This window comes from Camarhynchus parvulus, chromosome 1 (genome assembly GCF_901933205.1).
Source record: "Camarhynchus parvulus chromosome 1, STF_HiC, whole genome shotgun sequence".
NCBI lineage: Eukaryota > Metazoa > Chordata > Aves > Passeriformes > Thraupidae > Camarhynchus > Camarhynchus parvulus.
In genome coordinates this window covers 63,391,468-63,406,667 of record NC_044571.1, presented here as the reverse complement: position 1 = coordinate 63,406,667, position 15,200 = coordinate 63,391,468, and the positions used below count along the sequence as shown (strand labels likewise).

The window sequence follows — 15,200 nt, the reverse complement described above, 5'->3', positions numbered from 1 at the left end:
ACAGGAACTTTTTCATAGAAGGTTCTTAAACAGCTCAATCAACAAAAAGGCGTGCTTGGAAAGTTTATTTCACAAAACTTTTGAACTGTTAAAAATCCAAATTCCTAAAACTAGCATATTTAAATATCCAGAAGAGCTTCTACCATGTATCTGTTCTGCCCCATAGTTCCTGTTTCTAACCTAATTCTCTCCCATTCCTGGTTTTCCAACAAGCACCCATCTCATGCTTGTCTGCTTTCTCAGCATTTTCTAGAACTGGCTTTTCATTAATAGATACAAAGCTCCTTTTTTCTACCAAAACACTCCCTAACTAGTTGCTTACTGCACAGAACTTCTCCATTAACCTGACAGAATGTGCCTGCTCTTTTTCTTTCTTTTTTTCCCATAGCATCATCTTGCATTTTTGACGAGTGTTTTTCAAAATTGCCATCACTTCGGCATCCCATGATTCTACTCACATGAATCTGGGAGGTTGAATGTTTTCTGGAATTTAACCCTTCCAGTTCACAACCACAATTGCTTGTTCTGGGGTCATCAAATGCTATTTATTATCAGAGATAATAATTCTGTAGATTCCCAAGTATTTTCCTCTATCTGGAATTCCAGCCATGCTGACCCTCTGCGCATTTGCAAACTACATCTGACACTTTGTAAAAAACATCAGTTTGAAAGGCACACAAAACCCAACAAGAAATACAAAACTGCACAGAACACATGGCAAGACTTCTCTTTCATTTCTGGCTGGAAGAGAGTGCCACAGAGCTATTTAACCTAACAGACACCATCGTAATCCAAGGGTTGTAAATGACAGCAAGTAAGTTTGAAGTGGAAAAATGGCATAGTTACTCAAAAAGGGGGAATTCCTAATTTCTCTAAAACTTGCATGATCAAGGGATACAAGCAGATTCTTTACTGAGCTGAAGTAGCAAAGACTGATGTGTTTTAAGAGTGTCATTCAAAAACACACATTGTAGTTGATCTACAGTAATGACTCAGTGCAACAACTGATGGATGACATTGATTATTGTGCAGAATTGGCTAGATCGGTACAAATGATCCCAGTGAATCCATCTCTTTTTCAATTCTGAGATTGAGGGAAGCCACATCATCAGCTATCCCTCCAAATACACAGGAATAGTCTGTAATGATTAAAGAACACAGAAAAGAGTGGGTAGTACATTTCAAGTAACAGTTCTACCTTGTGCAAAACTTTGTAGAATGAAACCTTATCTAAGACACTCATACTTTAGCTTTTGAATCCAATGCCAAACAAGCTTCTTAAAAAAACCTCACCCATTCTTGCCTTTAAATCAATTTTTCCCTGATTATTTTTGTAAGGACCTCTTGACCTTGGAACCAAACATAAAAATACCCCTATATTGCTATGCGCTAAGAGATTTATCACGTAAAGCCAAAGAGATGCCAGAACTCTTTAAGGATTAAAATTTATATACAGGAAAATACCAAAAGCACTTAAAAATGTGCTGAAACCCAACCTAGCTTTTGAAGTATACAGCAAATACAGCAAGAAAAAGTTTGTTACACAAAGCACTTTATTGCATTACATGTACACTGACATTCATTGCCATTTGTTTCCAGCATATTGAAAACACCCCAAATCCCAATACAGAGAGTATCCTTGCCTCGATAAAATACCACCAATGACAACGCTTACATCAACGCTTACATTTGGGTCAAAGTAAAAATGCAATGATGCCATCCTACTCTGATGGGTAAAAAACTTTAGAAAGTTTTAAAAAAATAATGCTCCTTATGAATTTAAGAAAAAAAATCAACAAAGGTGGGCAAGTTTTCAACCTAGAATGAAGTGTAATGGAGAAAACTCTGTGGTGGGCTTTACTGGGCTTGCTCCAGAAGCAGCAGCAGCACAGCATAGTACCCTGCTAAGCCTTGCTTCTAGCTCACAGCACCATGTTAATGCAGATGAGCCATCTTCCCAATCCAGGCTGGAAAATAAGATATCATGGTACTGCCTTGCCTCACTAAGGCCCAACAGCTCTGTGCCCTGCCAGCTGACAGACCTCTCCATCACACTCATACCCAGACATGCTCTGCATACACTATACTAACAAAAAACTCCAGGAGACATCTTTAGCTTAACATCAAAATAACCATTGTATGAAATTCTTTAAAGAACAGGTCTTCATTTTGATGTTTTAGGTTTGGAGCTGAAGAAAGCAGAAATGGATTTCATTCCACTCTTATCAACTTTGGCCAGAGCCTTCTGTGCTGCAGACATCTTGGTGTTTGCCTGTGAGTGAAATGATAAACAGAAACAGTTAAACAGCAACTCCATAGGGGGGAAACAGATGCTACAAACTCCTAAATACAGAAGTCAAACAATAAGTTGAATTGCTTTTTTAGTATACAGCTGTAAAGATAATGTGATGCAGGCTTTGAATAGTAGGAGAAAAACATTAAAAAACAAATTTGAGATTGTTCAAACTAAAGAATACTTGTCATTAATTACTTAACCTCAAACAAAGACAGAAAACCAACTACAAGGAGAAGGAGGTGAAACATCTCTCCTTTCTGCAGGATGAGGTATCCCAAATCAAACGTTTACTTTGGGATAATCCCTGAGTGTACATTAAGAGGAATAATGCATGCAATAGAACAGATGCATTCTGTACCCTCCAACTCAATCTCATGATTATGCTGTCAGTAGGCTGAATTACAGACCTGCATTACAAATGATGAATAATTCACACTGATTTACTATCAAAGACTATGCACAGTGAAATAAAGGGAAAAGAGATTAAGAACTAGGAATGAAGAAGGTAACTAACGTTTACAAAGCACTTTCGAGGCCACTGGGACAACTCCCCAGACTTCTACACCTAAAACACATTTTATGAACCACATTTTATAGGGCCGACCTCTTTTCTTTCTTGTATTTTAAAGTGTTATGTTTTAAATCTCTAGCTGCTTTCCCTATCAAGAAAACTTTGCATTGACCTTTCTTTATGATACTCCTCAGTCTGCAGGACTTCCCAATACCAGTACTTGGGATCAGCTAGATGGTTATGGATACGATGGAGATACGCAACAACTGTATGATTGTGTTACTCTACAAACAAAACCACTGCCAAAGTACTTAAAAAAGAGTAGTATACTGTACAGAGCCCAAGGGCTATGTTTTCTTTCCCAGATTCTCTCATCAACGTGCATTATTACTTCAGAAGTAAATCTTATTTAATGTTAAAATGAATTATCTCTCCTCAGTTTATTTCTATCTTTATGCTAAGTTCAAAATCTATAGTATATAATGTGGGGAGGGGGGAAGCACGCATACTTAAACTATTTATCACCTTCACTTAAGGGGCAATCCTCTTCCAAACTAGAATGTGCAATGAGTACAAAAAAAAATCTGGGGTTTTGGGGGGAGGAAGGAATGCATCTGTCACCAGCTGCTTCTCTTTGCAAAGGGATAACGAGTAGTCAGCATCAGACTGAAGGTCACAAGACCAGCACAGCGGGCCTTCTCGGTTCCCCATGGATTGGAGGAAGATTCATTTTCTTTCAATGTTCAGAGAAATAAGCCAGTACAAGCCTCACAGCTTTGGCAGACACAGACAGGATCTATTTCTTTTCACATCTCTGTTGCTCTCCTAGGAATAGTACAGTGGCAGGCACCGCTGGACTCAGATTTGGATTGGCCTCCAAACATGCATTGGAGCTGGCAATCAGTAAGTTCTGTGTTGACTTAACTTCATTAAGTTGACATAAGTAAGTGCACAAGCAATATTTCTAGGTAAAAATAAAGCCTGTCCTAGCATCCCCTGGAATTTAAGTAAATGCTGCCATCTTAATTTCTTTTTTGAGTTACTGAAATTTACCAGTTGCTATCACTAAGCTATACGATTTCTCATCTAAAGATCTCAAAGAGCTTTGCAAACATTAGCCGAACACCTTAACACATGTGTCTGAGTCTGTGAGGCTCACTGGAATGTTCACTGGTGAAATACAGCCCAGCAGCAATAGCACAAAACAATTCAGAATACAAAATTAAAACTGTCAAATTAAACCTGAAAGAAAAGTTCAAAGAGATATAATTACAGATGTCAGACAATTTTGTATTTGTTTTGTATTTGTGATGTGTTTTCAAGGAGAAAGTTAAGCACTCTGTGCTAGTATTTGCTATCAATCTACATTTCAGCAAAACATGTATGAATGCAAGGCTTGCTTACCTTCTTGGTTTTCAGATTGTCGCTGTTAAATTTAGTATAGTCTTCTTGTGGTTCCACAGGGACATCAGACAATTTCCTTTTCTGAAATGTTAGAGTGAGGAAGTTGCTCTGTCAACCACTTTTATGATGTACACACATGGAAGTTCAAAGCTTTGGCTTTAAAACGTAACCATAGCACCAAAACAGGACTGGTAATCAACTGAAGAATCTGCAGCAAGAGTGGAAGATTTCTGTCTGCAATCGTCTTCTCTACATGTGAATATAAACCATCCTTACAGCATTCAGAAGAGAGCATTCAGTGTCAGGGGAAGCATTTTCTTCCTAGCCTTCTGAAGAATGACTGCTAGAAATCAGCCATGATTGTGACTTTGGTGTCAGTCTATTTAGAGAACTTTCTGGAGCAGCTGTTGGAAGTCAGTGCCTGACAGTCAAGAACTGTGGTGCTCATGATCTCATGGACCTGTGCAGCACCTCCAGTGCTGTAGCTATCTGCCAACACATGTGGATCATCATCTAGTCTGTTGTCTGTTTGCTCACAACATTTAGAATTAATTAGTTTCTACAGGCTGGCAACAGCGAAACTGCCATAGCTCATTCATCACTTGAATCCAACAATATATTATGGAAGTTTGACTCTGCATGTGCTGAGTGCCTTCTAACTTCAGAAATAATGCACGTGAACGATTCTAAGCACACCACATGATCAGGCTGTAAAAATGAATATTTCTTTCCATAAACTGTGAGCATGTGTTTAGTTTAAAGGTGAAAACTTTCTGGTATGTTTCCAAAAGGGAAAAAAAAAGTATGTGGTATTTTACAACACTGTATTTTTATTATTATTATATATCTGATATTACTACCCTGTCCTTAATATCCTGTGAAATCTAGACCGTGGGCTTCTCAGCTTTTGTGCCAAAGAGAGTGATTTTGCAAGCAACTTGGATGGTACCATACATTTTGAGATCCTGTTTTATTCATTTTGTTTATGGTGCTTCTGATATCTCTCTCTCTCTCTCCCCCTCCCTCTCTCTGTTTGGCACAGAAGCCAAGTCTGCAGCCTAGATTTCTCAGCTCTTAGAACCAGATCCAACTGAAGACTTTTCTTCTGATTTCAATGGAATCTGGATCAGCCTCTTTAGGAGGCTGTTTACTGCGCTGTGATTACATTTTAAAATGACAATCTAATGAAGAATTACTTTTCTCCTCTTTTTGGAATCTGATAAACCAGTCTTTAAAACTTATAACAAAAATGTTTGCATTTCAGCAAAACATTTGCTGTTTAGTTGTAGCAAAGCCTACATATTCTTTGTAAATGTCTCTCATCATCTGCCAATAGCCAGACTCTCTGTGCTGACAAACTGGACAGTGCGATGGTTACGACACAAGATCAACAGCTTATAATTAATACAAAGAACATGCAATCTTGATTTAATCATTAAATCACAAAGACCAGGCTGCACCCAGCTTGTTCTTGTTCAAGAAAGAGAATGTGTCATTGCTTTTCAGCTGATCACTGAAGTTTCTGCATCTTTCCTCCCTTCAGAGTTTAATGTAATGTCCAAACATGCAATTATTTTTCCAAAACAGGAAATGCATGTTAGAACCTTATTTTGGAATAATCACATATTATGTCTGATAATACACCTTGCCCTCATGAAGAGAAATGTCAACATAAGTGATTAAAAACAGTCTGAAGGAGATGAAGTTTCCATGTATAAGCCTACCTTGCTCCTTTGAGATTGTGAAATAAAGGAGTGTTTTAATCTCTGAAGTTGAAAGGACTTAAACACAGAAACATCATACACACCCTGGTCAGTGCTCTGGAAATAAATCAGATCCTCAGCAAGGTCTCACTACCCAACAACTGAACAGTTCTAAGCCTCATTTCCTCTGCAACCAAACTGCTGAAATAAAACTGTTTTTAAAAATAGATTCTCAGAACTATCCCAACGGTATAAGAGCTATTCGTACACAATATGGAATGTTCATCACATGCAGTTTAATACAGTTGTTTTAACATGCTTGTACAGCTAATGACTATCAGTTGGCTCCTGATGTGTGCTTAATATTTCTTACAACACATAAAGATAATTCTTAACTGAATCAAAGGGCCAAGTAACTGTGCAGCCAGAACAACTGTCCAGCCACATGGAAATAACATATCTCTGGATATCCATTGGAGAACAAATGCTATTAATAACAGTAGGGCTCAATTATTCCTCTATGTGCTAGCTGACATGCTGCTAAACAGAACAGTCACTGATGGAGCCAGAACTGAGGGTTTTTTTAGACTTTGTTTCAGTAAGTAGCAGGGACATTGCAGGAAAGGCCAGCATGGTACGTAATCTCGTTTCAGTAGACACGGGCTCCCCAGTTTAAATTAAATGGAAAGGATTATCCAAAGTGGGGTTATTGGTTCTAGGGGGCAAACTTTGCAAACCATATGCCTTACTTGTCTGAGGCAAAGTAAAGGGACTTGATGCGTGAGGAAGATATTTGGAAGGTAAAAGAAAAAGACTGAAGAAGTGATTTTGGATCTTCAACAAGGTGAAAATCTTGGAGGAAAAAGCTTTTCAGACTAAACACTATAAATGCAGCTCCTTGCTCACACAGATGCACACACATTCCACCACCCCCCATCCATCCCCCAAAAAATCCAACTGACACTAGGTGTAAGCAGAAGTCTGTAATGAATAGGGGGAAAAAAGACTGGGGGAAAGGAAATATTAAAAAAAAAAAGATCGGTTTAGGGGTCAGGTAATCCTGGGACTAAGTGCGAACTGCCAAAAAGTCAAGCTGAGTTAGACCTTGGAAAGGAAATTAAAACAAACAGTACAAGGTTGTTTAGCCACAGAGGCAAAAAGGGAATTAAAAAAGAGAAAGTGAAGCTGCTGTACTGTAGGGATTGGATAGATATTAAAGTTAACCTATGTGTGGACCCAAAATGGAAGAACTCTTTTGCCTCAGTAAATCATTTTCAGTAAAAATGAAGAGGTTAAGCACAGAGACAGAAGAGAGAATAGAAATCACTCTATTCAAGACAGAAGTAAGACTCGGTATGCTGATCTGGTTGGAAGACTGCATCAGAAGCCACAAGATGAGAGCCAGAACCTGGTTATTCTGTCAGGCAGGGACCACATTAGTGCAGAATAGTCACAGACCCATCTCTAATATAAGAAAGGAGAAAAAGTGATAGTAGGACTGAGGAGAAAAGAGTGGGAAAAAGTGAAAGAAGGAAGAATAATTAAAGAGTAAATGAAACACAGAATCATAGAGTGGTTTGGGTTTGGAGGGACCTTAAAGATCATCTAATTCCAACCCTCCTGTCATGGGTAGGAACACCTTCCACTAGACCAGGTGGCTCAGAGCCCCATCCAGCCTGGCCTTGAACACTGCCAGGGATGGGAGCTCACATCTCTGGGCAGCCTGTTCCACTGCCTCACCACCTTCACATCTAATTTAAACCTACACTTTCTCTCAGCTTAAGACCATTGCCCCTTGTCATGTCACTACATGCCCTTGTAAAAAGTTTCTCTCCAGCTCTCCTGTAGCCCCCTTAAGTTACGGCAAGGTGCTCTAAGGCCTCCCTGGAACCTTCTCTTCTCCAGGCTAAATAACTCCAATTCTCTCAGTATGTCTCAGCCTAAAACCAAAACAAGGTAATGCCTACTAACTTGCCTTTATTTTCTCAAATATGACACATTTTCTGGCAACAGAATGTGAAGGATTACCAGAGGACTTGACATGGTGCCACTTAAGCAGCTGAAATTACAGAAAACAAATACTGCATAAGAAATTTAAGGTAGGTGAGAAACTGGAGAAAAGGGAAACAAAGGCAAATAATGCAGAAAGGGATGCCATTGGATCAGATGGACATTACTAGTTAATTACTAATTAAAGATAATAACAGAATGCTATCATTTGCTGAATGTACACCACCAAGTAGCATTATGAACACCTAAAGAGCTTTTAACACTGTGTAAAAAAGTCAGGGAACCTTCAAGACTGGAAACATTAAAACCAGATTAAATGTAAAGAAGAAGCAAAAGGTCATGTACACAGAAACGAACTGCATGAATTTCTTGTAAATCTGAGAACTGATCAAGTAAAAACTGCAGTGGAAAAAAAAAACCCCAATTTTGTGTCTTAACTATTCACAGCACAATAGAGAGCTATCTGATCACACACCAACAGAAGCAAATGGGATTCTACTCTGTAATGGGACAAAGTATTTCTAGTTAAGACAAGAAGGGAAGAATGCCAACATATTGTAAGAGTAAAGGTTTTATCAGAAATAATTACACATTTTTCTGGTCACCTGCTTTGAAACAATTGAATTCATCTTGGAATAGGTGTAAAGAAATGTTTCCACAATGAGGGAATGGAGAACCCATCTCACACAACCAAATTGGCTTCTCAAAATGAAAACACAAAGCATATATGTTTTCCCTTTACACATTGAAAGAACTAATGTTAGGGAGGGAAAGGAGCCATTTCAATTTCAAAAAACAATGATAAAGTTAGCACAAAAGGGCAGGGGAATAAATTGGCCATGAATAAATTCAAGGTGGAATTTACAGAAAGGTTTCTGAGCATCAGAGGAATGAGGTTATAGAACACTCTTCCAAGAGAAGTAATGGAAATAAAAAATCCTAATGAGACTTACAGTGAAGAATGGTCAGTGTATGAGAGATTATTCAACATGGTTGTCTGGGAATCCATGACCCAGGAGGTCCCTTTCAGGGTCCTCATAAATTATATATGAAAGAAATCCTATGAGGTCATATTGTCCCATCAACCTCAATAAAACTAAATAAGCAAAACACGTATGAAAAAGACTGTTGACCAAAACCATAAAATATGCCTCTCTTTTTCCCTCCCCTTTTTAAGCAGGAAAACCAACCAAAATATTCCTTATTAAAAATATGAGTTACCTGGTAAATTTCTTGACCTTCTTTCAGACTGGCTTTTCACAAGGCCACCTTACTTAATGTATTGTACCCAGTGCTTAGTCTGGTCCAGTTTCAATAATAACCCAGAAAAATTAACTTACAACATATCTATCAATATCTTAATGTTCTCCTACCTTCACTGGTGGCTCTGGTGCTGGGTTTCTAAGTTCTGGGAGCCTGCAGAACAAAAGATTTTAAATGAAAAATTATGAGAGATGAATTGCACAACCTAAAGTTTGGAAATCCTTCTTCATGAATGCTGCTTTGGTTATCAGCTGCTCACACATGGCAAGCACTTGCAAAAAAAAGCAGCTCATGGACTATATTTCTGACTTATGAAACTGTTCAGCTATGGGGCTTCAGGCTGCAAATTGCACACTTTTCCAAAGGCCACCACAACAGAAGCCTTTGAGCAGAAATGAACTGATGAGTAGGTGCAGAGTCCCAGTGATGATCCAAGCCAAGTCTGCTGCTGGCAGGGAACACCAGCATGAGGATCTTGGCTCACCTTCCAGATTTAAATACAAATTAATACAGGTGAGATAAATAAGTCAAACCCAAGCAGCTCTGAGTGAGTAGGGAAAAGGAAAGAGGACTGGGGATGAAAACTCAATTCCTGGCTCTGCCGTTTGTGCTTGACAATTCTGGACAAACTGTTCTTTTGGATATTCCTCCCACTTGCTTTCAAACAGGATACATTACTCAGGGTTTCATCAGGCAACAGTGGTAACAGACATATCCGACTTTAACATTACATCTCCCCCAGCTCACAGTCCTTAACACCATAGGAAAGCCAAAAAATAACACATAATCCACATTTGAAAAATCACGTTTCGAGTGTGGCAAATATAATCTCATTGTGTCCTTCACTGCACTGCCTTGATGAACAAATCTCAGTATTCAACAGAAATGACCAAAGGGACATTAATCCATGCCATGTAAAGCTATAAGCCAGCTGGAACAATACTTACCCCAAGTATTTTAACAACTCCTTACTCAGATCTTCAGGAATATACTCTGATATTAACCCATGGGCATACCGTACATAGTCTTCAGGAAGAGGTCAGGGAGTGGGGAGGAGGAGAAAAAGAACAGTCATGTTACAAAGTCACATGCATGTGCTACCATGAGGCACAAGGTTGAATCACTCACAACAGACTCCTAATGGATACACTGTGATGCTTCTCTGCCTCGAGTAGTTTATGTTATATGACACTTGTAGGTTTATTTAAAAAGTAAAGACTTACTACACTCACTTTGTCAGCACATGTTATTAATATCTGCTGCATGTACTTTACAAAAGCTGTTCACTTTCTGAGAGTACTAGATATCGTGTATTTTTCCACAGAAATTAAATTTTAAAAACCTGCAAAAGTAAAAAGCTGACTCAACAGAACATGCAATCATTAATTTTAAAGCATCTGGATCTCACAATTATTTGGCAAGGGCTTCAGTACTAAAGAACATTTTCTGGCTTCAACTGAAAACAATTAGATGAGACAATGAGTCTATTTCAAAGCCTTGTACTTAATTTTCAGTACTTTATAGAAAATGCCAAGGCCTATCTAAACATCACTGGCAAGACAGGATAATTATCTGTGGAAATATGAACTACTAGAAGCTGTTTTCAGTACAGGGCACTCCTGTTATAAATGCTCTTCTGAGAGACTGGGGAAAAAAAGTGACCCTTTTATAACACAAAGTCCTAAACCAGATCTTTTCCGGTCACGCTCTACACAAGCACTTACTGATCATGGGCTGGACTTTTTAAACTTGCTGTTGTTGAGGCTGCTAGGGGGTAACTGCACCCATGCACAGGAAGCATTTGCCAGACAGATATTAAGTTAAAATCTCCCCTCTGAAATCCAACTCCAACAGGCCAGTTTATCTGCTCATATGCCTCCACACTTAAAAAGTTCAGAAGCACATGTCATACCAACCTTAAGGTGGCAAAGAGCTATTACTTTCGTGCCAAAGATAAATTTATCTTTTTTTTCACCATTTTCTCTTTTTTTAACCTGAAAAGCCCAATGCAAACTGGCATTGAAGGAGAAAGCATTAACAAACTGACAGCAGCATACACATTGCAGCTGTACTGATAATAAATTCTTACTATCACCTATCTGCACTTCTCCTTCCTTCACTGCATAGATTCATCAAAGATTTTTCACTCTCTAAGCCCACTTTGGGGTCAGGAGAAAACAAGAAATAGTTCCAACCCAAGACAATTTCACCTCAGCACTTAATATGTCCAATTTATTGCTTAAGAAAAATATTCCAATCCTTTCACTCTTTGCATTATGACACTGAATGGTGAGTCCAAATCAACTGCTATTATTTCATACTAAATACAAGATACATTCCCTCTGCATTTCTGACTTGAAGCAATCTCCACTGACTTCCTTTACCAATTTAAAATACCACTATTTGCCTCCTATGGAGTCTGTGTTCTTACACCAGCCTATCTTTGTGTATCTTGCATCAAACATCAGGAATATTGCACACCTCCCTTCTTTGTCTTCTGAATGAAATAGTCAAGTCCCACATGATAAATCTCCCCTACTTCCCTATTTGCTCTCGTTATATCCTCCCCTATTTTTGCCCTACAGTATCTGTAGATGCTAACTACATATACCCACCTACTTTTAAAGGTGCTGAAATTTCATAATACCCCAATGAAAACAATTCTGTACAGAAATAAATTGCACTGTCGCAGCAGTGAAAATCAGACAAGAAAATGAGTCTTACTAGAAATAAGTGTTGAGTAATGCCCATTTGACTTCCTGTCATACTTCTTGCCACATACAGTGGGACTACCTCCAAAACTCACTTACTTTAGACCCCAGTATTCCAAATTTCCATGCTGCTCTCTCAAATATGAAAACCCAAGGTTTTTAAAAGACTACTATAATCATGTCACTACAAATAAAGAGCAAGGTGGAAAAAAAACCACTGCAGATTAAATATTTAATTATAAATTTCAGAGAAAAAGTGTTTAACCATAGTCAAGATGGTTGTTGCCAGGATACTTTCCCCTTTCCTTAAAAAAGTAGAGGTTGGGAAAAAGATGAAAAGCTACTGCAAAGTTAAAGTCACAACTTTTGCAATTTTGTCTCTTTTTAAAAATCATATATTACAATCTCTGTTCTACAAAATTGTCTATTTGCCTCGTAAATCTCATTTATGTTGTTTCTTTTGATATCATGACTTGGTAGCTCATTTTCCACTTTGTCAGCAAGCGCTTTGTTTCTTCTTAATTTTCAATAGCATGAAGACTTCTGACTGCCTTTGTAATATGAAAAAATTTGCCTTGGTTCATCTTGCTCTAAACTGTTCTTAATTTTCATTAACATTTGAAGATTTTATTTTGAGTCCATTTGCAGGTTTCTCGACATTTTTGTGAATTTTGTGTCAGTAACATTCAGGACATTGTCCTCCCCAGCAAAATGGTGAATAGAAGCAAACAGGATCCCACCAGACTTTTTGGTAACAGGATTGTTATAATTTAATACACATATTATCAAAATTTTGCCCTTAATAATTACACATTTGTGCATTTGTAGTGGGTTGAGGATGGTAAAATGCCAGTGCACCCACAAAAACCATCCAACTCATACATTTGTTGCATAAAGTAATGTTTGGACCAGGAGCCTTTTCTCTGTGACCATGACTTCCTAAGATCCCTTCACCATTTTGAAGAATTCTATGAATGCTAATACTCCATGCATCCTAATAAAACTAATAATGAAAAGAAGCATGTTATAATACAGATACACTTACTGGGTGGGAACTCATTTACATTATAAATATGTATCCTATTCTTTAACACAGTCTCAGTTCAGCAAAGCACTTCAGCAAATATTTCACTGAGAAAAACGTTTCCTCCTTGAACTGTGAAGAAGCTAAGAGAATTCCAGCTGAGACCATTGTAATTGTTAATTACATTGTCATCTGATGAAGACAGCAAAGAACTTGGAAAAGCCAAGGCACAGAGTCGCAACTTATATAGAATTTTCTGTACAGGGTATAAATTTACTGCAAAGGCCAATTTCAATATATTTTAGTTTCTAATCATGTGTTTTATCTCTACTTATGTGACTTCACAAAAATGGAATTCATTACGATGTTTAGTTTTCTTACCTTCCTGAGCATCTGTGATCTGTTTACTGTTGATAAATGTACTTGCAAGCACCCTTTCACCTACTGAAATATTGCTGCTTTTAAGTGCTTTCACTGTTTGATTAACCTAGAGAAAACCAAAGAATGAAATGCCTGTATCAATATTGTTATGCACATGTTAATGCAGTGACAAAGCTCTTGTAATTTTGTTTCAAGCATATAAAACACTCAAGTTATGGACTGTGGTGAAATTTAATATACATTTGTAATGACTAGCAGATGAGCTCAAAAAACCCAAAGAAACTAGCATGTCTTTGAACATGTTGCCTTGGCAACACAGCACCACTTTTGCAGCACCCTAAGATGAGCTGAGCTACTCAGACTCAACAGCCATGATTATATAGGTGAGAAATACACCTGCTCAGTGAACACTCCTGAGCTCAGCAGGATGGCAAAGGCAGTCCTAGTGGAAAGCAAAGATTAAAGACTTTACAGGGCACTGATGTGCTGGATCCAACAGAGAGAGAGCTGTCAGATGAAGGTATTTTCAACAACACAAACATGTAAATATTCAGGTAATCATTGCAAAATAGGTATTCATTCCCATGCCTCATCACTGCAGAAAGTGGACCAGATTTTGTGCTTGTATTGATTAATTTAAATGACAAGGCCTCCTCATCATGTGATGCACAACCTCTTTTTCTATAGAGTGGCATCATGTTAAGGGCACATGTGCATGAGAAAAATGAAATTCACCTTCTTTATACCAAACCAAAGACCCCATCAAGCTTAGCTTTAACACTAGTTTATTTCTGGCACACTCTACAGGCCCCTTGAACAGCATGATTGGATCAGGATAATAGCAACCAAACCAGGACCATTCTGAGTGAACTCTGCCAAAACTTCAGGAAACACATTTGTAGCACAAAACCAAGGCAGTTCTGTCCAGCTTCAAAGCACAGCAGAATTTAGAAACTGTAACAAATAAAACCCTCCTCTAGCCCATCTATGAAAGGGACAAAGCAAAAGCAAGCCCCTCACCGTATGCAAAGCCCACAGCAATAAGCTGACAGCTTCTTCTTCCTACCCACACCCCATATAAGCCCCTTTCATGGCCAGTCCCGTCAAAGAGAGAAATGCAACAAGCTTGTTAATAATTCTAACACCTGATCACATTCCCAAGTGGAGCAACTTTACTGCGATGTCTGTCCTTCTTGGAGAGGACACATACTCTCTGAGGCACAGTACATGGCTCCAATGCAAATATGGACAAGCTAAAAAGCATTTCCGTTTTAAACATACAGCAATTTTTAAAGCAAAAGGGAAACACAATACCTTTTTCTTTAACCACTTCAGTGTCTTCTCTTGGCTGTATTTGTGAAATTTCTGACTGCCAATCTCTGAGAAAAAACAAGCAAGGGGAAAAATGTCATGTCTGGTTTGGATTGCATTTTCAATACCTTTATAACCTTTTTAACTTGTAGATAGAATATAAAAGCTAGTTTGCATCTTGCACATGTTTGATATCAGGGCAATAAGTTTTAAAAATATTGGAAGCAAAAAAAAAATAAACAGACTGAGCTGATATGAACAAGTCTGGACAATCTGACGGTTCTTTAATTAGGAACTAATCCAGCAAAGCACAGATTTTATTTATTTATGTGTAATCTTGGGTTCTCTTATTCACTAAGATTCTTTCAAGCCCTTGTAGTTTCACTTCACCTTCACTACCCCGTGTCACCAAATTGGTCATTTTAACTACATATCTCATAACACAAAATGTTGGTTCTACAATTTTCTTTTTTTTTTTTTTTTTAATCAACAGATTATCTTAAATCTTTATGTACTGGATTTCAGCATCTAGTAAGAGACCAGGACAGAGAGTTGGTTACTGAAGCTAAACCATCCACCTCTTCTA

At 38.1% G+C, this 15,200-nt stretch overlaps 1 protein-coding gene across 2 annotated transcripts in view; it reads right to left on the bottom strand.

Moving 5' to 3' along the window:
- Positions 1-581: 581 nt before the first annotated feature.
- RNASEH2B (ribonuclease H2 subunit B) overlaps positions 582-15,200 on the bottom strand; it is a 38,414-nt gene continuing 23,795 nt past the window's right edge. For both annotated transcript variants that reach the window (XM_030947988.1, XM_030947998.1), the window contains exons 6-11: positions 14,618-14,682; positions 13,304-13,409; positions 10,135-10,213; positions 9,298-9,340; positions 4,212-4,292; positions 582-2,272 (exon numbers count right to left, since the gene is read on the bottom strand). In XM_030947988.1, coding sequence (XP_030803848.1) covers positions 2,165-2,272; positions 4,212-4,292; positions 9,298-9,340; positions 10,135-10,213; positions 13,304-13,409; positions 14,618-14,682 — 482 coding nt within the window. In that variant the 3' untranslated portion in view covers positions 582-2,164. The remainder of the gene's footprint in view (positions 2,273-4,211; positions 4,293-9,297; positions 9,341-10,134; positions 10,214-13,303; positions 13,410-14,617; positions 14,683-15,200) is intronic.